The sequence below is a fragment of the Podarcis tiliguerta genome, assembly GCF_965153285.1.
Source record: "Podarcis tiliguerta genome assembly, chromosome: 18".
Lineage (NCBI taxonomy): Eukaryota > Metazoa > Chordata > Lepidosauria > Squamata > Lacertidae > Podarcis > Podarcis tiliguerta.
Genome location: NC_139551.1, coordinates 7,721,048 through 7,744,337, shown reverse-complemented (window position 1 = coordinate 7,744,337; position 23,290 = coordinate 7,721,048). Strand labels below are relative to the sequence as shown.

Genomic DNA, 23,290 nt, shown 5'->3' with positions numbered 1-23,290 from the left:
TCGTCTTGCGAAGCAAGCCCATAGGGAAATTCGTCTTGTGGAACGACTCAAAAAACAGAAAACTCTTTCGTCTAGCGAGTTTTTCGTCTTGCGAGACATTCGTCTTGCGGGGCACTGTATCATCTTTTTTTCAGTTTAAGTTGATTACAGTGGTACCTTGGGTTACATACGCTTCAGGTTACATACGCTTCAGGTTATCCGGCCAGATAAAAAGGCAGTTCTGACTTTGATAGTGTATCTTGGAAATCTGTGCAAAAAACTATAGAAAAAATGAATCTAGGAGGAAAAATGAGTTGTGGAATTCAAGCAATATATAAAACACAAAAAGCAAGGTTGATTATAAATAACAAAGTATCAGAATCCTTTAACATCTCAAAGGGCACGACAAGGTTGCCCATTATCGCCACTATTATTTATCACAGTCCTAGAAATACATCTAAAAGCAATAAGGGATGATCCAAAAATAGAAGGAATAAAATTGGGGGAAAGAGTATATAAAGTGAAGGCCTTTGCTGATGATCTGATAATTACAACAGAAAATCCACTAAAAAGCATATTAGAAACCTTATCTAAAATGAATGAATTCGGACAGCTATCAGGGTTTAAATTAAATAAGGAAAAAACAAAATTACTAGTGAAAAATTTGTAAGAAAAGGAGAAGGTAGAGTTAGAAGAGAGGACAGGGTTAAAAATAACAAATAAAGCCAAATATTTAGTGTCAGGGAACTGCCATCAGTGTCTGATGGAGAGAGCAAGCTCCAAAGGGATCCCAGAGAGCGTCCCGGGAGTGGGAGAGGCAGCCTGTCTTCTGGGGAAGAGAATCAACGTAGCTCCAGTGGAGAAGGGGGGCAGATGGGGGAATCGGCGAGGCGGTCCCATGATTCCTTGCCGGGAACCAGCGGGGAGAGGAAGGGTCCTCCGCTGCCTACACCCTCGTTGCACAGAAGGCTTCCGCGCAGGGAGAGTAGGCGAAGACTTGGCGTCAAAGAGCTTCTTTGCTGGAAGAAGTTTAAGAAACGCCCACTGACGGATTCTGCCAGCGATTGAGACAGTCACGGGCGAGTGGCTGCCCGGAAAGGAAAGGTTCACTCAGGCAACCCAGCCAGAGGTTGGGACAAGCTTACGCAGGAGCAACCCCTAGAACCATTACAGAATTGAACTAGCATATCATTATTGAAGTAACCTACGTTTCTCCACTTGTATCATACTACCTGGTTTTAAAATAAATCTTTATTGTTATTTTAAAAACATCTACTTGAGACTCCAGCTCACTGGTTATTCCCCACACCTAGGTCCCCCACAGAATACTCTGGGATAGTTAGCATTGGTTTTAAGGGTGGTTCAGTGAGGTGGGGGCAATATATGTAAGAAAAAGCAGGCACATTGAGGCGCCAAGCCCGTTGCACCAGGCTAGCATTCTAGCAGTTTTATTATTCTTTATCCATTTATTTATTAATATTTACTTCTTACTTACTTACTCATTTCATCTGTTTCATAAAATCCATGTACCACAGGGTTAGGCCAATAACTCCCAAAGCGCTTTACGTAAAGATAAGGCAGGACAATCATAAAAAAGTTTACATACAAAAAGTTAAAATAATAAAACAGACTCAAATTAGCTCAACTTCCTAAGAATCTGGATGGTTCCTTAATAAAAAGATATTTAAAAAAATTAAATTTAATAAAGTCTCCACAGATATTCCAAAACACTTTTCTTATACAATTTGTAAAAATAAATACATAATTTCTTCTTGACTCCCCACCTCTCCTTTCTTGATGTTTGTTTTTATTACTCCTTTTTATCAGATGTTTTAAAATATATATGCTTTTATTATGTAAGCCCCGATGTCGTATTTCAATAATCCTCTGCCTTTGACTTCATGTATGGATGATGGTTTGACAGATAGTATATCCATGATCTCCATTCTTCCTTAAACAATCCATCATTTTGGATGGTAATTTTAGATGGTAATTTCACCATTTCAGCATATTCCCCCAGTTTCATAAGCCATTCCTCCTCGGTGGGGAACTCTTTCCATTTCTGTGCATATAAAGTTCTAGCTGCTGTGGTTGCATACATACATAAACTAGTCAGCTTTCTTAGGACCTTTATTTATTAATTTTATATTGCACCCTTCATTGGAATTCTACAGGTTGAATTGCAATAAGACTGAGAGCTTAGTGAGCTTACCACCAATTTGAAGTGTTGAAAGTTTAAGCAGGATGCAATCTTGGCTAATTAACCTATTCTAAATACTTCATCAGTGGCTGTTCTGTCAATTATTTTTACTTGCCCATCTGATCTTGGTTTTGCTCTATTAATGGGGACCTGAATGGGAGGAACCTGAGTTGGAGGAGGAGGCCTCTCGCTCTTCCTTCCTGACTGAGCATAAGATGCCTCCTCTTAAAAGGTTTGGCAGGCAGGGAATCCAACTATCTGGCATCATCTCATTGATTCCCTCCAATGCTAAATTTGTGGCTGGCTCACTCGTAATCTGGACATCCACTCAACATCAGTGCGCAATGTGTCATATCCTGGACAACGCAATAAAATCCATTCTACTCCAGTCAAGGCTTGGCTAAGGTCACTTGCTACTCTTTGGAACAGGGAGCAGAGCTTACACAATACAGAAATTAAACCAGCAGACTACGGAAGAGAACTTAAAGGAATTTCTCAATTTATTAATATACAAAGTTTAGGAGAATTAAATGATGTGAAGTGAACTTCTGAATGATCCAGCATACCTGTAGAAAATGGAACACATGGTATTTGAATATCTAGAAAAGACAGAACTAGAATATTGTTGAATATCAGAATTGATATGGTTAATAGGTAGTCATAACAAAGCAAACAGACTAAAAAAATCTAACTCCCATCTCCCTCTAGACGATCTTGTTGTGAGATAAATATAAGTTCCCCAAACACAAAATTATTAAAAGATAATAGTTTACAAACTACGGGCAGTACATCAAGACTCATTGTAATCCTTGGCAAAGCAAGGTAGCAAAACATTTCCTCCCATCTTTCTGTTTATGTGAACAGGACTATATAAAAGTTGGGCTAAGAATGAACATAATCTCTTTCAGAGGTGGAGAAGGAGCAACATGAATGAGCAGGTGTGTTTCCTTTATGCACTTCTGGACATCAGGAACATGGAATGTTTTAAGAATCAGATGTCCCCTTAATTTCTGGTTGTCAGGTGCTCCTTTGTGTTCAGATCAGGCCTCAGCACAATAATGTAGCACTTGGGAAGGAAGATGCAGCCCAGAAGCCCAGCACTGGAGGCCAACATAGAGAAGATCTGCACGGCCACCATGTACTTGCCCTTGGTGCTCAGGTAGGTGGGCACAAAAGACACCCAAACACTGCAGAAGACCAGCATGCTGAAGGTGATCAGCTTGGCTTCGTTGAAGGAGCCGGGCAGCTTCCTGGCTAGGAAAGCCACCGTGAAGCAGGTGGCAGCCAAGAAGCCCATGTAGCCGAGGGCAACGTAAAACATGGACACAGATCCTTCGTTGCATTGCAGGATGATCTCTCCCAGCTGGGAGCGCATGTCCGGCTCTGGGAATGGGGGAGAAGAGCCCAGCCATATGGTGCAGATGAGAACTTGCCCCCCAGAACAGGAGATGACAATGGAGTTGGCCAGACTCTTGCCCAGCCATCTCCTCACCCTGTTCCCGGGCTTTGTGGCCAGGAAGGCCAGCACCACTGTGATGGTCTTTGCCAAGACAGAAGAAACAGCAACTGAGAAGATGATGCTGAAGGCCGTTTGTCGGAGAAGGCAGGTCTCTTTCCTTGGGCGCCCGATGAAGAGGAAGGAGGACAAAAAGGAAAGCAGGAGGGAGACGAGCAGGATGTAGGAGAGGTCCCGGTTGTTGGCTTTGACTATGGGAGTTTCCTTGTATTTAATGAAGATTTCCAACACAATGCCAGCTGTTAAGGACAAGAAGAGGGCAACGGAAGCTAAAAACATTCCCAAATATTCTTCATAAGCCAGGAAGGTGGTAATCTTGGGGACACATTGATCTGTGTCCTTGTTTGAATGGTGATCTTCTGGGCATTTGGTGCAATGTTCTGCATCTTGGGAAGAGAAAAAGAGTGGCTGCAACATCACTTACATCCCTAATGATCTGAACTTGATTTCATTTTGAAGAAATCCTAGAGATTTCTTCCTTATGGTCATTCCTTTCAACTCTCTTCCAGGATGTAATGAAGGTGATTGTAAAGAAGTTGAGGAAGGAGCCACATTCCCCAATGTCTGCAGAAATCTCACAAAAAGTGTTTGAGACTGGATTTCTGCCCTGTGTTTACTCTCTCCAGAAATCCCTTCCCCCTTGGCGTCACCCACCTTCCTGGGCGGAGAAGGTCCCTTCCGCACACCGAGCACAAGCATAGCAGCAAATGGGCTTTTCTTCTAGAACCACCTTGGCATATCCAGGTCGACATCTTTCTGTACACCTGGAACGAGGTACAGTCTAACCAGAAAGTCAAGAAGGTGCAACAAAGAGGAACTGTTAGGAGTATTTGTGGGTATGTAATTCACTCATAGAGTGAATTCAAACGGTTCTCTGGACTGCAGCCTTTGACCCCTCATCAGGGTCCTTTCAACCCCCCACTGACTATTGGGGTGACCAGAATATCTTGTTCTTCATAATTCGTTCAGGACGACTGAGGTTTGCGCCACAGAACTCTGTTTCCTCTTCTCCGTTTACCTCCTTCCCTGCTTAATAAATCTTCAAAGAAAATGGCAATGGAGTCTGAAATGTGATTTCCCCAATATTCAGGATTCGGATAATGTCTCAATCACTAATTAAGACAAATTTAATATGACTTTTCCAAATATTGGTTTCCCTCACTCTGTTCTTGAGGAATGCAAGGTTTCCTCTTATGCTGATGAATGTCCTAGTTATTTCTAGTTCATATGCCATTCCTTAACATTAACCTTCTATTACAATAGGGTTGTTGTTTTTTTAACTTCTCATCCTTCACCAACAGCTGTGCACTTCTCAATTTCTGCACATACAATAGTTTAACATTTGCAACATCTACAAGTGGGCTTACTCCATAAATTTAAAAACGGTGAGGTCCCTCCCATTGTTTTCCTAACCTGTTGCTGTATCTTCTTTCCTGAATGGTGGGGGTTTTTGGGTAGTCTCCTTGCTGGGATAGCATGGCATGAATTTTAGCTTACTTTTATAATCTTATTGTTATCTTTTAATAATGTTTTATGGTATTTTGTGTAAAGGCATGGACCTCACAAATTTAATAATAAACAAACAAACAAACAAAATTTAAAATATCCACAATAAATCAGTAATTATCATTTCTAAAATAAATTACTTTCCATCCTTCTGCATGTACGAAAACCCAATAGTTCACTTTTACTAGGGGCTTTCCCTTTTCTTCTTATCTACGTAGTCCTTTCTGTCGAAGATTCTGGTGTCTTCTCTGAGGACCTCTGGGCTCTATCCTTTCTTTGAGCACCCCAAATTCACCTCCTATCTCAGCTACTGTGAAAAGAAAGAGTGGTGTTTGCAGCTGTTATTGACGGTCAAGACACCATTGGTCAACCTGATATCCTGATATAGTCATTTTGCAGCAGTTGTTCAAGGAAAAACATATTCAGGATCTCCTAGCCTCCCCTCTCTGTGATTCCCCTTACCTTGTTGAATTTCTTGTTCCACTCAATGGCTTCTGGGTTAATGGTGAACTTTATGCCAGCAGACGTCTCTCTCCTTATATTCCCAATTTTCACAAGGTCAGGAGACTTATTGGGAGACATCGCCCAGTTCACAATATCAAAGTCCGCTGGCAGCTCCCAGTTCTCATCCAAGCACAGCCTGCCCCTGGAAGTATTCAGACACCGGATTTCTCTTAAGAAAGAGTGAAGCTGGAATGGCAGGGGAAAACACTAGCATTAAGAAACCTGGAAGCCAAGATGGATATCTCAGTCCTACTCACTTCAACCTCTTCTGATTTGGGGCTGCGTGTATCTCATGTAGACTGGAATTCCTATTCAGCCATTTCTATTACTACAGACCCTGCAAGTGCCCCAATTTTCCAGGGATGTCCCTGAATTAGAGACAGTTTTTCATTTGATCCCGGAATTTCCCAGCTTTGCTTAGAATGTCCCTATTTTCATTGGAGAAATGTTGGCAGATGTGGAGTTATCCAACCCACAAGGCGTCCAATCCTATATCAGGAATTTTTATTATGTTTAATATTTTAGTATGAATTTCTTTATGTTGGGAGCTGCCCAGAGTGCTGAGGCAACCCAAAAAGACGTGTGGGGTATAAACAGTGCTATTTCTTGTCTGCGTTTTTTCAGTTGATTTAGAACGATTCTGATGCACTGAACCCAAAAATCACATTGGTTTTGCTCAATCAGGTCAAGTTTTTGAGCTATGGCCACATGCCATTTTTTTAACGTTTTTGTTCACATGTACGCTTGTGTGGAGCATTTTACAAGAAGTTGGTGGGGGTAAAATGCCATGTCAAATAATTGTTTTGATTGGAAATGATTATTTTAATGACAAGAAGTATTCAGGTCCAATAGTTCTGGGTGATTAATAAGAAGTGGTTCTTGAAGATGATGCTCCACATCCATTTTTCCAAAAGGAGTTGAATGATCTAATACTCTTCCCACCGCTGCACATCAAGCTTGGCTTAATCAAGCAGTTCACCAAGGCTCTGGACAAGGATGGTGACTGATTCACTTACTTGTGCCAGGCTTTTCCAGGATTGACCATGGAGAAGTTGAAAGCTGGCATCTTTGACGGTCCTCAGATCCATCAGCTCATCAGAGATCCAGAGTTTGGAAACTCAATGAACGAAGTGGAACTGGAAGCGTGGAAGACATTTGTTCTGGTAGTGAAGAACTTTCTTGGCAACAATAAGGCAAGAAACTACGCAGAACTTGTCAACAACATGCTGACTGCTTTCAGAAACCTGGGCTGCAACATGAGCGTCAAGATGCACTACCTATTTTCACATATGGACCGGTTTCCTGAGAACCTGGGTTCAATGAGTGACGAGCAGGGGGAGAGATTCCATCAGGACATGAAAGAGATGGAGATCAGGTATCAGGGTCGCTGGGACGCAGTCATGATGGCTGACTACTGTTGGACTCTGAAGAGAGACCTCCCTGCCGCTGAGCATTCCAGGAGTTCCAAGAAGTTCAAGCCCTGAAGTTTGAAAAATGGTGAAGCAACATGCAATTTACCTGTACTTACCTTTATCAATGCCCACCATTCAGTTTACAGTAATCGATGTTTCTATCAGGTAATCAATATATGTTGTTGGAAAAACTTTTTTCTCTTAAAAACATATTTAGGATGATATGTGTTGACAAAAATCAGCCGATAATGCCACAAAAATGTAATCGATTTTGTCACAAGATCTGATTTTTTTTTCAAATCAACATAGCACAAAAACCTGACCAGATGGAGATAAACGGGTGCCATTTCCTGATTCAGCAGTGCAAAAATACCCTAAAGCAGTTGTAGAAATCTAGACAACATTCAAAAAGTAAAAAATTGTTGCCCAGTGATTATCGTTATGGAATGGGATGTCTCTATTTTCATCAGAGAAATGTTGGGCGGTATGCTACTATTACTAGTACTAATAGTAACTATGATATTTTACAGGTCTATCCCCAGTCAAGATCAGCATCTGTGTGGACTGCAGGTTGCAAAAAGGGGAAGGAAATACCTGCCACGGCTGTAGCCTTGCGTGTCCCCATTGCTCTCCTTCCTCCACCATCAGCCTCCTCTGGGATCTAGATGAAAGCGAAGCATGCAAGGCCTGAGCCACAGCTTGAACATGGATGTAAGTGTCATATTTGTCTAGAGACTGGACTCTCTCACGCTCTTCTTGGGACAATGGCTCCAGTTTCTCCTCCTCTCTGCATCTTACCCTGCCTTTCACGGACAACAGATGCTTTGAAAATGAACACTGAAATACTTGATTGAAATAATCCCCAAGATCGGTCTGCCATTTATATTTGTCACCTTTGCTGCTCATTATTCCAGTCTGAATCGCAAAGGACAGAGAACCATGGAGGTGCCGGAATAAATTTGGAGGGAGGAAAATTTCAGTTCTGATTTCTAGCAAAGCTGTTGTGATCCAGACTTTTGCCCCTATTTCCTTCTCATAGAAATGATGTATTACCATGATTATTATGAGACTCACTGTATTGGTTATATAGGAAACAAATACCCCAGCTTGTCTCCATAGGAAAAAAGGTTCCCCAGGCCTGATAAATTGATCCAAATCACTTTCTGGTACTCTTTTTGATAAAGCAATGCAGATCCCTTTGCTGAGCATCAGAGGTTTCACAGCGCTCACAAATCTTTCTCCATCTTCATTGTCTGGAGTGAAGAGGCCAATCCACGTCCATCCAAAATGCAGGAGCAATTCAACAATCCCCTGGTACTGACTTTCCTCTTTGGGAGTCATCCGGTAGACAAAAGGGAACAGGGTTTTATCTTCGAGAACCTGGGCAGTGAAGCCATAACTGATCTAGCAAGTAAAGCAAAGATCAGCAATTTATTTTACTTTCAGCATAAGATTTTTAATTATCTGAAATGACTGATATCTATCTAAATCTCTGCTGGCTGAGGCTGATGGGAGTTTTAGTCAGAAACATCTGGAGGTGTCAAGTTGGTGAAGGCTCAGTTTTGAAAAAGGGATGTTGAATATACAGCTCAGGATTATCCCATTTTTAAAAATATCCCTGCTTGACCTATCCAAAGAGAAAGTAGAATTTTACACAGTTGAAATTCTCTGTGCTTCCATGCTCTCCCACTACTTACCTGTGGGATTTTGTAGATGCCTGACAAGGCTGCAATCACTCTTGAGAAGACAGTATTGCCTCCTTCAAGAACAGCCAGCAGATGATTCTGTTCTCCACAGTGATAATTGGGAATATTGCATCCACTGCCTGCAAGCAGCTCTAGTATGGCGTCCGAAGTCGTCCTTGCATCAAAATGGTTCTCATAGAGGTTGTAGCCCAGGGTGATGTTGGGTAAGAGCCTGAGATCCTGGTTGATCTCTCGGATGGTGAACTGGAAAGGCAACACGCGCCAGTAGAGCCTAGGTGCCTCGCTGCAATAGATTAATTCTTTAAAAAGAGTGAAACTGGTATTCATATTAATGGGACGGAGGAAACATTATATAATCCACACAGATTAGTATTTATTTATCCTTTTGCATTAATAGCAAACCTTTTCCTGTCTAGCATAGAACAAAAATTTGGAAATCTCTGCTCCATGACAGGAGCTTTGATACAAACAGCAACAGAGCTGTTCAACAGTGGAAGAGACTCCCTCCGAAGGTGACCATGTGTCATGGATGCTTCAGGTGAGATTCCTCCGGGTTCCTTCCATCTCTCCAACTCGATGATTCTATTCTACTGTGGTTCTATGAGTAAGAAATGAAGGCGCCCCTCAAAATGTGTGATATACTGGGAAGTTGCTGCAAGGGCTGCTTTTCCTGCATTGGTCTTTGACTTCTTCCAATGGGCTAGACTATAGGAGAGAATATTATTGAAGGAGGGGAAGCACCAAATACCTCAGTCCCCTTTTACTTAGAAATGAGGCCTGGTGGCTTGCAGCTTTGAGTGCGTGGTAAAACCTATAATTTTGTACCTATTTTCATCAGTGACTCCACCAATGAGGACACCCCCTGGTCTGTATTATTTTATATAATCATTTTAGTTGAAGCATATCATTCCTGCTCTTCTCCCATAAAAAACCACCCATTTTCAAGAGAGATTTTTTTCATTCTGAGATATAGGTGTCCTGTTGTGTTGTATAAAGAGAACTGTGATCGAAATAGAATAAACGTAAAATAATTAATCTCATTTGCTTGGAAATTGCTTGAGTTTCATGCCACCCTCTGGGTTAGGAAACAGGTACCTACTGTGTCAACCATTGCAATAGTTAAAAATGAGACCAGTTGTGTGTGTGTGAAGAAAAGGAATAATTCCTTTTCACATTTTAGACTCCACTAACAAGGAAGTCTTCTGACTCATATTATTTTATTTATCATTTCAATTAAAGCACATATTTCCTGCTCTCCAGCCACCAAATGTTAAGCTGTAGGATTTTAAAAATCCATTTTTAAAACTATAGCATTCTTTAACGACATTTTGTTGATGGTCATTTATAATATTATATCATTATAAGGATATAATAGAAGAATGCTAGAATGCCAATGAATCTGGTCAGGGTTCAAAAGTTTGCACTGAATTTCCCCACCTGCAGGAAGCCATGAAACTCAGACAATTTCCAGAGCTCAAAGGTTGAATTGCCTGAGTTTCATGGCGTCCTGCAGGTGGGGAAATTCAGTGCATCCATAGGTAGGAGAGTGTTTCACTAAGGAAGACCCAGGGAACAAGGAAATGGGAGAGGTTTGGGTGGAATCTTTTAGTGGACCCCCAGCTCCCATCAGCCCAGCCAGCAAGACCAATGGTCAGGGCAGGGTAGACCTGCAACATGAGGACAGCCTTGGCTCCGCAGCCCTGTGAAAGGCGCTCTTTCCTTGATAAATAGGAACCATTACAAGGACTGGAGGACCATGAAACCCACCCACATATGATTTTATATACCTCTCACTCCTGGCGAAGGGTGTCTGAGAAAAGACATATGGAGTTTCCTTATGTAAGCATTTTGGAGAGATGATCCCACTGATGAGAAAGTGTCCAGGCTGGTAGTAATTGCGAGCATCCATTAAATCCCTGACCAGATTCAAGGGGCATTTCGCCTTGTGGTTCCCGCAGACTCCAAAGGGCATCATGAGCAGCAGAAGCTGCAACAGAAGGAGCAGGGATCTCATTCTGGCTCTGCCTCCTCCTCCTCTTACCTGCCAAGGAGGCAAAGCAGAAAAACCCAAAGACTCTTGAAAGACCAAACTGCCTGTGCTTTCCCAATCTGGAAAATCTTTTCAACTCTACCTTCAGAGCTTGGAAGCACAAGGCAGGCACACCCCTCTGTCGCCAGCTCTGCATCTTGTCTCAGTCTGTCTCCAACATAGGAAATATTCTCTGCACCAACTTTTTCTTTCCCAGACACAGCGCAATTAATATTGTCATGTTGCTTTCTGTGGCTCATGCAATCTCCCGAAATATCTCCTGAGCTTTCAGAAGATGAGATGACTATAATTTTGATTATTCCAAGTGGAATAAGTTTCATCACAAAAACTTTCTGGAGTCCTGAATGGCTCAAGCGGCAGGTGCAGAGCTGGAGAAAAACATGTTTGATTCTAGCCGATCCCTTCTGATGAAACTGGTGGAATATGATGAAATGTCTAAACTCAGAGGACAAAATGATGGATTGTTTTTTTACGATCTTTATTTACTCATTAAGAAATACACAAATCAAACATATTGTTTATAATGAAATAAACACTTTACACAAAAAGAAAAAAGAAAATAGAAAAGAAAGGGGAAAAAGAAGAGAAAGAATATCGAGAAATAGAAAAAATAGAAAGAAAGTTAAATGAAGAATATTACCAAAGTTTTTTAAGAACTACAAACCATCAGCGACATTATTATAAACATATATTTCCATCAAGAAGTCCTTTTATCTTCACCTTATCAATTTCCTCTCGCTTCTCTTACTTTTCTTATTTATGTCTAATCTCTGGTTTTATTCCCTGATTTGTTAATGACTTCCTTCTATTTCTATACGGTTCCTAATTCCTCATTTCTTAAAATTTCTGTGTCTGTTCTTATTCTACAAAAGACCATTCTCTTAACTCTCTGGAATTTAATCTATGCTCCACCAAGAGTAATCATGGGAAATATATTTCATCTTTTAAGAAACATCCCATTCTTTTTCCTGAATGATTTCTTATTCTCTTAGTTTGGCTAATTCCAGATATTCACATAGCTTTAAATGCCATTCTTCTTTTGTCGGTATTACATTACTCTTCCAATATTTTGCTACAAGAATCCAGGCAGCTGTAGTAGCATAAAGAAAAACAGGCCTATGGGATGTTTGTTGTGAAAATACCCAATAAAAATAATTCTTTTTTTTCAAGGAAATGTGTATTTTAACATTTTCTTGTATTCGTCATATATCGTGTCCCAAAATTTTTTGGACACATCCACCACATGTGGAAAAGGTTTCCATTTTCATGCTGGCACCTCCAACATCTACTGCTTTTTTAATTATTCTTTGCTAATTTTGATGGAGTAAAATACCACCTGTATACCATCTTCATAAAATTTTCCTTAATCAGGTAGCATGCTGTGAATTTCATATCATTTTTCCACAGGCTTTCCCATTTCTCCAATTCTGTAGGGTAGCCGAAATCCTGGGCCCATTTACCATCACATCTTTAACTTGTTCGTCTTAAATTCCAATCCAATAATAACCTGTACATTTTAGAGAGGTTTTCTTTTTAATATTTAGTAGAAGTTCACTTTCGAAATCTGATAATTTAGCGTCAAATCCATTCCTATTTTTATCTGCCTTAAAAAAAATTTAAATTTTGTTGATGGTATTGTATCCAGGTCATACCCGTTTGCTTATGTATACAGTGGTGCCTCGCAAGACGAAATTAATCCGTTCCGCGAGTCTCTTCGTCTTGCGGTTTTTTCGTCTTGCGAAGCACGGCTATTAGCGGCTTAGCGGCTATTAGCGGCTATTAACGGCTTAGCAGCTATTAACAGCTTAGCGGCTTTAAGAAAGAGGAAACAAACTCGCAAGAACTCGCAAGACGTTTCGTCTTGCGAAGCAAGCCCATAGGGAAATTCGTCTTGTGGAACGACTCAAAAAACAGAAAACTCTTTCGTCTAGCGAGTTTTTCGTCTTGCGAGACATTCGTCTTGCGGGGCACTGTATCATCTTTTTTTCAGTTTAAGTTGATTACAGTGGTACCTTGGGTTACATACGCTTCAGGTTACATACGCTTCAGGTTATCCGGCCAGATAAAAAGGCAGTTCTGACTTTGATAGTGTATCTTGGAAATCTGTGCAAAAAACTATAGAAAAAATGAATCTAGGAGGAAAAATGAGTTGTGGAATTCAAGCAATATATAAAACACAAAAAGCAAGGTTGATTATAAATAACAAAGTATCAGAATCCTTTAACATCTGAAAGGGCACGACAAGGTTGCCCATTATCGCCACTATTATTTATCACAGTCCTAGAAATACATCTAAAAGCAATAAGGGATGATCCAAAAATAGAAGGAATAAAATTGGGGGAAAGAGTATATAAAGTGAAGGCCTTTGCTGATGATCTGATAATTACAACAGAAAATCCACTAAAAAGCATATTAGAAACCTTATCTAAAATGAATGAATTCGGACAGCTATCAGGGTTTAAATTAAATAAGGAAAAAACAAAATTACTAGTGAAAAATTTGTAAGAAAAGGAGAAGGTAGAGTTAGAAGAGAGGACAGGGTTAAAAATAACAAATAAAGCCAAATATTTAGTGTCAGGGAACTGCCATCAGTGTCTGATGGAGAGAGCAAGCTCCAAAGGGATCCCAGAGAGCGTCCCGGGAGTGGGAGAGGCAGCCTGTCTTCTGGGGAAGAGAATCAACGTAGCTCCAGTGGAGAAGGGGGGCAGATGGGGGAATCGGCGAGGCTGTCCCATGATTCCTTGCCGGGAACCAGCGGGGAGAGGAAGGGTCCTCCGCTGCCTACACCCTCGTTGCACAGAAGGCTTCCGCGCAGGGAGAGTAGGCGGAGACTTGGCGTCAAAGAGCTTCTTTGCTGGAAGAAGTTTAAGAAACGCCCACTGACGGATTCTGCCAGCGATTGAGACAGTCACGGGCGAGTGGCTGCCCGGAAAGGAAAGGTTCACTCAGGCAACCCAGCCAGAGGTTGGGACAAGCTTACGCAGGAGCAACCCCTAGAACCATTACAGAATTGAACTAGCATATCATTATTGAAGTAACCTACGTTTCTCCACTTGTATCATACTACCTGGTTTTAAAATAAATCTTTATTGTTATTTTAAAAACATCTGCTTGAGACTCCAGCTCACTGGTTATCCCCCACACCTAGGTCCCCCACAGAATACTCTGGGATAGTTAGCATTGGTTTTAAGGGTGGTTCAGTGAGGTGAGGGCAATATATGTAAGAAAGAGCAGGCACATTGAGGCGCCAAGCCCGTTGCACCAGGCTAGCATTCTAGCAGTTTTATTATTCTTTATCCATTTATTTATTAATATTTACTTCTTACTTACTTACTCATTTCATCTGTTTCATAAAATCCACGCACCACAGGGTTAGGCCAATAACTCCCAAAGCGCTTTACGTAAAGATAAGGCAGGACAATCATTAAAAAGTTTTCAAACTTACTTCAGAACATACAAAAAGTTAAAATAATAAAACAAACTCAAATTATCTCAACCTCCTAAGAATCTGGGTGGATCCTTAATGAAAATATATTTCTTAAAACAATTTTTAAAATAAACTCTCCATAGATATTCCAATACACCTTTCTTCTTATACAACTTGTAAAAATAAATACATAATTTCTTCTTGACTCCCCACCTCTCCTTTCTCGATGTTTGTTTTTATTACTCCTTTTTATCAGATGTTTTAAAATATATGTGCTTTTATTATGTAAGCCCCGATGTCGTATTTCAATAATCCTCTGCCTTTGACTTCATGTATGGATGATGGTTTGACAGATAATATATCCATGATCTCCATTCTTCCTTAAACAATCCATCATTTTGGATGGTCATTTTAGCAGGTAATTTCACCATTTCAGCCTATTCCCCCAGTTTCATAAGCCATTCCTCCTTGGTGGGGAACTTTTCCCATTTCTGTGCATATAAAGTTCTAGCTGCTGTGGTTGCATACATACATAAACTAGTCAGCTTTCTTAGGACCTTTATTTATTAATTTTATATTGCACCCTTCATTGGAATTCTACAGGTTGAATTGCAATAAGACTGAGAACTTAATGAGCTTACCACCAATTTCGTGTTGAAAGTTTAAGTAGGATGCAATCTTGGCTTATTAACCTATTCTAAATTCTTCATCAGTGGCTGTTCTGTCAATTAATTTTACTTGCGCATCTGATCTTGGTTTTGTTCTATAAATGGGGACCTGAATGGGAGGAACCTGAGTTGGAGGAGGAGGCCTCTCGCTCTTCCTTCCTGACTGAGCATAAGATGACTCCTCTTAAAAGGTTTGGCAGGCAGGGAATCCAACTATCTGGCATCATCTCATTGATTCCCTCCAATGCTAAATTTGTGGCTGGCTCACTCGTAATCTGGTGATCCACTCAACATCAGTGCGCAATGTGTCATATCCTGGACAACACAATAAAATCCATTGTACTCCAATCAAGGCTTGGCTAAGGTCAGTTGCTACTCTTTGGAACAGGGAACAGAGCTTACACAATACAGAAATTAAACAGGAGACTACGTGAGATAATTTAAATGATTTTCTCAATTTATTAAGATACAAAGTTTAGGAGAACGAATTTATGTGAAGTGAACTTCTGAATGATACAGCATACCTGTAGAAAATGGAGCACAGGTATTTGAATATCTAGAAATGACATAACTAGAAAGTATTGTTGAATATCAGAATTGATATGGTTAATAGCAAAACAAAAAGACTAAAAAACCTAACTCCTATCTCCCTCTAGACTATCTTGTTGTGAGATAAATATAAGTTCCAAAAACAAAAAATTGTTAAAAGATAATAGTTTACAAACTAAGGGCAGTAGACCAGGACGCAAAGCAAGGTAGCAAAACATTTCCTCCCATCTTACTGTTCATGTGAACAGGACTACATAAAAGTTGGGCTAAGAATGAACATAATCTCTTTCAGAGGAGGAGAAGGAGCAACATGGATGAGCAGGTGTGTTTCCTTTATGCACTTCTGGACATCAGGAACATGGACTATTTTAAGAATCAGATGCCCCTTAATTTCTGGTTGTCAGGTGCTCCTTTGTGTTCAGATGAGGCCTCAGCACAATAATGTAGCACTTGGGAAGGAAGATGCAGCCCAGAAGCCCAGCACTGGAGGCCAACATAGAGAAGATCTGCACGGCCACCATGTACTTGCCCTTGGTGCTCAGGTAGGTGGGCACAAAAGACACCCAAACACTGCAGAAGACCAGCATGCTGAAGGTGATCAGCTTGGCTTCGTTGAAGGAGCCGGGCAGCTTCCTGGCTAGGAAAGCCACCGTGAAGCAGGTGGCAGCCAAGAAGCCCAGGTAGCCGAGGGCAACGTAAAACATGGCCACAGACCCTTCGTTGCATTGCAGGATGATCTCTCCCAGCTGGGAGCGCATGTTCGGCTCTGGGAATGGGGGAGAAGAGCCCAGCCAGATGGTGCAGATGAGAACTTGCCCCCCAGAACAGGAGATGACAATGGAGTTGGCCAGACTCTTGCCCAGCCATCTCCTCACTCTGTTCCCGGGCTTTGTGGCCAGGAAGGCCAGCACCACGGTGATGGTCTTTGACAAGACAGAAGAAACAGCAACTGAGAAGATGATGCTGAAGGCCGTTTGTCGGAGAAGGCAGGTCTCTTTCCTTGGGCGCCCGATGAAGAGGAAGGAGGACAGAAAGGAAAGCAGGAGGGAGACGAGCAGGATGTAGGAGAGGTCCCGGTTGTTGGCTTTGACTATGGGAGTTTCCTTGTATTTAATGAAGATTCCCAACACAATGCCTGCTGTTAAGGACAAGAAGAGGGCAACAGAAGCTAAAACCATTCCCAAATATTCTCCATAAGTCAGGAAGGTGGTAATCTTGGGGACACATTGATCTCTGTCCTTGTTTGAATGGTGATCTTCTGGGCATTTGGTGCAATGTTCTGCATCTGAGGAAGAGAAAAAGAGTGGCTGCAACATCACTTACATCCCTAATGATCTGAACTCGATTACATTTTGAAGAAATCCTAGAGATTTCTTCCTTATGGTCATTCCATTCAACTCTCTTCCAGGATGTAATGAAGGTGATTGTAAAGAAGTTGAGGAAGGAGCCACATTCCCCAATGTCTGCAGAAATCTCACAAAAAGTGTTTGAGACTGGATTACTGCCCTGTGTTTACTCTCTCCAGAAATACCTTCCCCCTTGGAGTCACCCACCTTCCTGGGCGGAGAAGGTCCCTTCCGCACACCTAGCACAAGCATAGCAGCAAACGGGCTTTCTTTCTAGAACCACCTTGGCATATCCAGGTCGACATCTTTCTGTACACCTGGAACGAGGCACGGCCTAACCAGAAAGACAAGAAGGTGCAAGAAAGAGGAACAGTTAGAAGTATTTGTGGGTATGTAATTCACTCATAGAGTGAATTGAAACGGATCTCTGGACTGCAGCCTTTGACCCCTCATCAGGGTCCTTTCAACCCCCCCACTGACCATTGGGGTGACCAGAATATCTTGTTCTTCATAATTCGTTCAGGACAACTGAGGTTTGTGCCACAGAACTCTGTTTCCTCTTCTCCGTTTACCTGCTTCCCTGCTTAATAAATCTTCAAAGAAAATGGCAATGGAGTCTGAAATGTGATTTCCCCAAATTTCAGGATTCGGATAATCTCTCAATCACTAATTAAGACAAATTTAAGATGACTTTTCCAAATATTGGTTTCCCTCACTCTGTTCTTGAGGCATGCAAGGTTTCCTCTTATTGCTGATGAATGACTAGTTATTTCTAGTTCATATGCCATTCCTTAACATTAACCTTCTATTACAATAGGGGTATTTTTTTTAACTTCTCATCCTTCGCCAACATCCGTGCACTTCTCAATTTCTGCACATACAATAGTTTAACATTTGCAACATCTACAAGTGAGCTTACTCCATAAATTTAAAATGTCCACAATAAATCGTAATTATCATTTCTAAAATAAATTACTTTCCATCCTTCTGCATGTATGAAAACCCAATAGTTCACTTTTACTAGGGGCTTTCCCTTTTCTTCTTATCTACGTAGTCCTTTCTGTCAAAGATTCTGGTGTCTAATCTGAGGACCTCTGTGCTCTATCCTTTCTTTGAGCACCCAAAATTCACCTCCTATCTCACCTGCTGTGAAAAGAAAGAGTGGTGTTTGCAGCTGTTATTGACGGTCAAGACACCATTGGTCAACCTGATATCCTGATATGGTCATTTTTCAGCGGTTGTTTAAGGAAAAACATAGTAATCATCTCCTAGCCTTCTCCCTTTGTGATTTACCCTACCTTATTGAATTTCTTGTTCCACTCAATGGCTTCTGGGTTAATGGTGAACTTTATGCCAGCAGACGTCTCTCTCCTTATATTCCCAATTTTCACAATGTCACGAGACTTATTGGGAGACATCACCCAGTTCACAATATCGAAGTCCGCTGGCAGCTCCCAGTTCTCATCCAAGCACAGCCTGCCCCTGGAAGTATTCAGACACCGGATTTCTCTTAAGAAAGGGTGAAGCTGGAATGGCAGGGGAAAACACCAGCATTAAGAAAACGGGAAGCCAAGATGGATATCTCAGTCCTACTCACTTCAACCTCTTAGGATTTGGGGCCTGCGTGTATCTCATGTAGACTGGAATTCCTATTCAGCCATTTCTATTACTACAGACCCTGCAAGTGCCCCAATTTTCCAGGGATGTCCCTGGATTAGAGACAGTTTTTCATTTGATCCTGGAATTTCCCACTTTTCCTTAGAATGTGCCTATGTATATTGGAGAAACTGTTCATTGACAGCAGCAAGCAATCACTGAAATGTGTTCTGCTAAACAATGGCAACCATTACCGATGTTGTTGGAAAAACATTTTTTTCTCTTAAAAACATATTTAGGATGATAAGTGTTGACAAAAATCAGCTGATAATGCCACAAAAATGTAATCGATTTTGTCACAAGATCTGATTTTTTTCAAATCAACATAGCACAAAAACCTGACCTGATGGAGATAAACGGATGCCATTTCCTGATTCAGCAGTGCAAAAATACCCTAAAGCAGTTGTAGAAATCTAGACAACATTCAAAAAGTAAAAAATTGTTGCCCAGTGATTATTGTTATGGAATGGGACGTCTCTATTTTCATCAGAGAAATGTTGGGCTGTATGCTACTATTACTAGTACTAATAGTAACTATGTTATTTTACAGGTCTATCCCCAGTCAAGTTCAGCATCTGTGTGGACTGCAGGTTGCAAAAAGGGGAAGGAAATACCTGCCACGGCTGTAGCCTTTGGGGTCCCCATTGCTCTCCTTCCTCCACCCTCAGCCTCCTCTGGGATCTAGATGAAAGCGAAGCATGCAAGGCCTGAGCCACAGCTTGAACATGGATGTAAATGCTATAACTCTCTAGAAACAGGGCTCTCTCATACTCCTCTTGGGGCAACGACTCCAGTTTCTCCTCCTCTCTGCATCTTATCCTGCCTTTCACGGACAACAGATGCTTTGAATATGAACACTGAAATGCTTGATTGAAATAATCCACAAGATTGGTCTGCCATTTATATTGGTCACCTTTGCTGCTCCTTATTCCAGTCTGAATTGCAAAGGACAGAGAACCATGGAGATGCTGGAATAAATTTGGAGGGAGGTAAATGCCAGTTCTGATTTCTAGCAAAGCTGTTGTGATCCAGACTTTTGCCCCTATTTCCTTCTCATAGAAATGATGTATTGCCATGAGTATTATGATACTCATTGTATTGGTTGTATAGGAAAGAAATACCCCAACTTGTCTCCATAGGAAAACAGGTTCCCCAGGCCTGAAAAATTGATTTAGATCATTTTCTGGTATAATTTTTGATAAAGCAATGCAGATCCCTTTGCTGAGCATCAGAGGTTGCACAGCGCTCACAAATCTTTCTCCACTGTCATTGTCTGGAGTGAAGAGGCCAATCCACGTCCATCCAAAATGCAGGAGCAATTCAACAATCCCCTGGTACTGACTTTCCTCTTTGGGAGTCATCCGGTAGACAAAAGGGAACAGGGTTGTACCTTCGAGAACCTGGGCAGTGAAGCCATAACTGATCTAGCAAGGAAAGCAAAAGATCAGCAATTTATTTTACTTTCATCATAACGGGTATTTAATCATATGAAATGCCAGATATCTATCTAAATCTGTGCTGGCTGAGGCTGATGTGAGTTTTAGTCGGAAACATCTGGAGGTGTCAAGTTGGTGAAGGCTCAGTTTTGAAAAAGGGATGTTGGATCCATAGCTCAGGATTTTCCTATTTTGAAAAATATCCCCACTTGACCCCTCCAAAGAGAAAATAGAATTTTACGCAGTTGAAATTTTCTGTGCTTCCATGCTCTCCCACTACTTACCTGTGGGATTTTGTAGATGCCTGACAAGGCTGAAATCACTCTTGAGATGAAAGTGTTGCTTCTTTCAAGAACAGCCAGCAGGTGATTCTGTTCTCCACAGTGATAATTGGGAATATTGCATCCACTGCCTGCAAGCAGCTCTAGCATGGCGTCCGAAGTCATCCTTGCATTGAAATGGTTCTCATAGATGTTGTAGCCCAGGGTGATGTTTGGTAAGAGCCTGAGATCCTGGTTGATCTCTTGAATGGTGAACAGGAAAGACAACATGTACCAGTGGATCCTAGGTGTGTTTCTGCAAGAAATGAATCGTTTAAAAAGAGTGAAACTGGTATTCATATTAATGGGGGTGGGGACATTATATATACGAGCCAAAAAGATTAGTATGTGTTGATTAATCCTATTGCATTAATATCAAACCCTTTACAGCCTAGTATAGAATAAAAATTTGGAGATCTCTGCTCCATGACCGGAGCTTTGATGCAAACAGCACACAGAGCTGTTCAACAGTGGAAGAGACTCCCTCCGAAGGTGACCATGTGTCATGGATGCTTCAGGTGAGATTCCTCCGGGTTCCTTCCATCTCTGCAATCTATGATTCTATTATATAGTGGTTCTATGAGTAAGAAATGAAGGCGCCCCTCAAAATGTGTGCTATACTGGGAAGTTGCTGCAAGGGCTGCTTTTGCTGCAGTGGTCTTTGGCTTCTTCCAAGGGGCTAGACTATAGGTAGATAAGAGACAAATTTTATTGAAGGAGGGGAAGCACCAAATACCTCAGTCCCCTTTTTCTTAGAAATGAGGCCTGGTGGCTTGCAGCTTTGAGTGCGTGGTAAAACCTATAATTTTGCACAACAATGAGGACACCCCCTGGTCTGTATTATTTTATATAATCATTTTATTTGAAGCATATCATTCCTGCTCTTCTCCCATAAAAATCCACCCATTTTCAAGAGAGATTTTTTCATTCTGAGATGTAGGTGTCCTGTTGTGTTGTATAAAGAGAACTGTGATCGAAATAGAATAAACGTAAAATAATTAATCTTAGTTGCTTGGAAATTGCTTGAGTTTCATGCCACCCTCTGGGTTAGGAAACAGGTACCTACTGTGTCAACCATTGCAATCGTTAGAAATGAGACCAGTTGTGTGTGTGTAAAGAAAAGGAATAATTCCTTTTCACATTTTAGACTCCACTAACAAGCAAGTCTTCTGACTCATGTTATTTTATTTATCATTTCAATTAAAGCACATATTTCCTGCTCTCCAGCCACCAAACGTTAAGCTGTAGGATTTTAAAAATCCATTTTTAAAACTATAGCATTCTTTAATGACATTTTGTTGATGGTCATTTATAATATTATATCATTAAAAGGATATAATAGAAGAATGCAAGAATGCCAATGAATCTGGTCAGGGTTCAAAAGTTTGCACTGAATTTCCCCACCTGCAGGAAGCCATGAAACTCAGACAATTTCCAGAGCTCAAAGGTGGAATTCCCTGAGTTTCATGGCATCCTGCAGGTGGGGTAATTCAGTGCATCCATAGGTAGGAGAGTGTTTCAATAAGGAAGACCCAGGGAACAAGGAAATGGGAGAGGTTTGGGTGGAATCTTTTAGTGGACCCCCAGCTCCCATCAGCCCAGCCAGCAAGACCAATGGTCAGGGCAGGGTAGACCTGCAACATGAGGACAGCCTTGTCTCCCCAGCCCTGAGAAAGGCGCTCTTTCCTTGATAAATAGGAACCATTACAAGGACTGGAGGACCATGAAACCTATCCACATATGATTTTACATACCCCTCATTCCGGGCCAAGGGTGTCTGAGAAAAGATGTATGGAGTTTCCTTATGTAAGCGTTTTGGAGAGATGATCCCACTGATGAGAAAGTGTCCAGGCCGGTAGTAATTGCGAGCATCCATTTCATCCCTGACCAGATTCAAGGGGCATTTCGCCTTGTGGTTCCCGCAGACTCCAAAGGGCATCATGAGCAGCAGAAGCTGCAACAGAAGGAACAGGGATCTCATTCTGGCTCTGCCTCCTCCTCCTCTTACTGCCAAGGAGGCGGAGCAGAAGAACCCAAAGACTCTTGCAAGACCAGACTGGGTGGGCTTTCCCAATCTGGGTGGGCTTTCCCAATCTGGGTGGTTTTCAACTCTACCTTCAGAGCTTGGAAGCACAAGGCAGGCACACCCCTCTTTCGCCAGCTCTGCATCTTGACTCAGTCTGTCTCCAACACAGGAAATATTCTCGGCACCAACTTTTTCTTTCTCAGACACAGCGCAATTAATATTGTCATGTTGCTTTCCGTGGCTCATGCAATCTCCCGAAATATCTCCTGAGCTTTCAGAAGATGAGATGACTATAATTTTGATTATTCCAAGTGGAATAAGTTTCATCACAAAAACTTTCTGGAGTCTTGAATGGCTCAAGCGGCAGGTGCAGAGCTGGAGAAAAACATGCTTGATTCTAGCCGATCCCTTCTGATGAAACTGGTGGAATATGATGAAATGTCTAAACTCAGAGGACAAAATGATGGATTGTTTTTTTACGATCTTTCTTTACACATTAAAAAATACGCAAATCAAACATATTGTTCTGTAATTAAATAAACACTTTATACAAAAAGAAAATAGAAAAGGGGGAAAAGAAGAGAAAGAATATCAAGAAATAGAAAAAATAGAAAGAAAGTTAAATGAAGAATCTTACCAAAGACATACAGTTCTTTAAGAAATACAAACCATCAGCGATATTACTATAAACATATGTTTCCATCAAGAAGTACTTTTATCTTCACCTTATCTATTTCCTCTCACTTCTCTTACTTTTCTTATTTATGTCTAATCACTGGTTTTATTCCCAGATTTGTTAATAACTTCCTTCTACCTGTATACGGTTCCTTATTCCTCATTTCTTAAAATTTCTGTGTCTGTTCTTATTCTACAAAAGACCATTCTCTTACCTCTGTGGAATTTAATCTATGCTCCACCAAGAGTAATCATGGGAAACATATTTCATCATGTAGTTTTAATAAACATCCCATTCTTTTTCCTGAATGATT

At 41.2% G+C, this 23,290-nt stretch overlaps 2 protein-coding genes and 1 long non-coding RNA gene across 3 annotated transcripts; 1 reads left to right on the top strand and 2 right to left on the bottom strand.

Moving 5' to 3' along the window:
- The first annotated feature begins 3,041 nt into the window (after window positions 1-3,041).
- LOC310668638 lies at window positions 3,042-21,041 on the top strand. Its single transcript, XR_014506741.1, has 5 exons — window positions 3,042-3,117; window positions 4,322-4,469; window positions 7,648-7,828; window positions 9,240-9,361; window positions 20,671-21,041. It is a non-coding gene; the product is annotated as an uncharacterized lncRNA (long non-coding RNA).
- On the bottom strand, window positions 3,096-11,522 carry LOC310668621 (vomeronasal type-2 receptor 26-like). Its single transcript, XM_083422033.1, has 6 exons — window positions 10,611-11,522; window positions 8,815-9,106; window positions 7,712-8,521; window positions 5,664-5,891; window positions 4,350-4,476; window positions 3,096-4,081 (listed from the first exon to the last, which is right to left on the bottom strand). The coding sequence occupies exons 1-6, from the start codon at window positions 10,835-10,837 to the stop codon at window positions 3,183-3,185; spliced, it is 2,583 nt and encodes an 860-aa protein (XP_083278159.1). The 5' UTR covers window positions 10,838-11,522; the 3' UTR covers window positions 3,096-3,182.
- Window positions 15,837-22,323, bottom strand: LOC310668622 (vomeronasal type-2 receptor 26-like). Its single transcript, XM_083422034.1, has 6 exons — window positions 22,030-22,323; window positions 20,240-20,531; window positions 19,134-19,943; window positions 18,162-18,389; window positions 17,071-17,197; window positions 15,837-16,802 (listed from the first exon to the last, which is right to left on the bottom strand). Exons 1-6 carry the CDS (start codon window positions 22,254-22,256, stop codon window positions 15,904-15,906), a joined length of 2,583 nt encoding a protein of 860 aa, XP_083278160.1. The 5' UTR covers window positions 22,257-22,323; the 3' UTR covers window positions 15,837-15,903.
- Window positions 22,324-23,290: the final 967 nt, after the last annotated feature.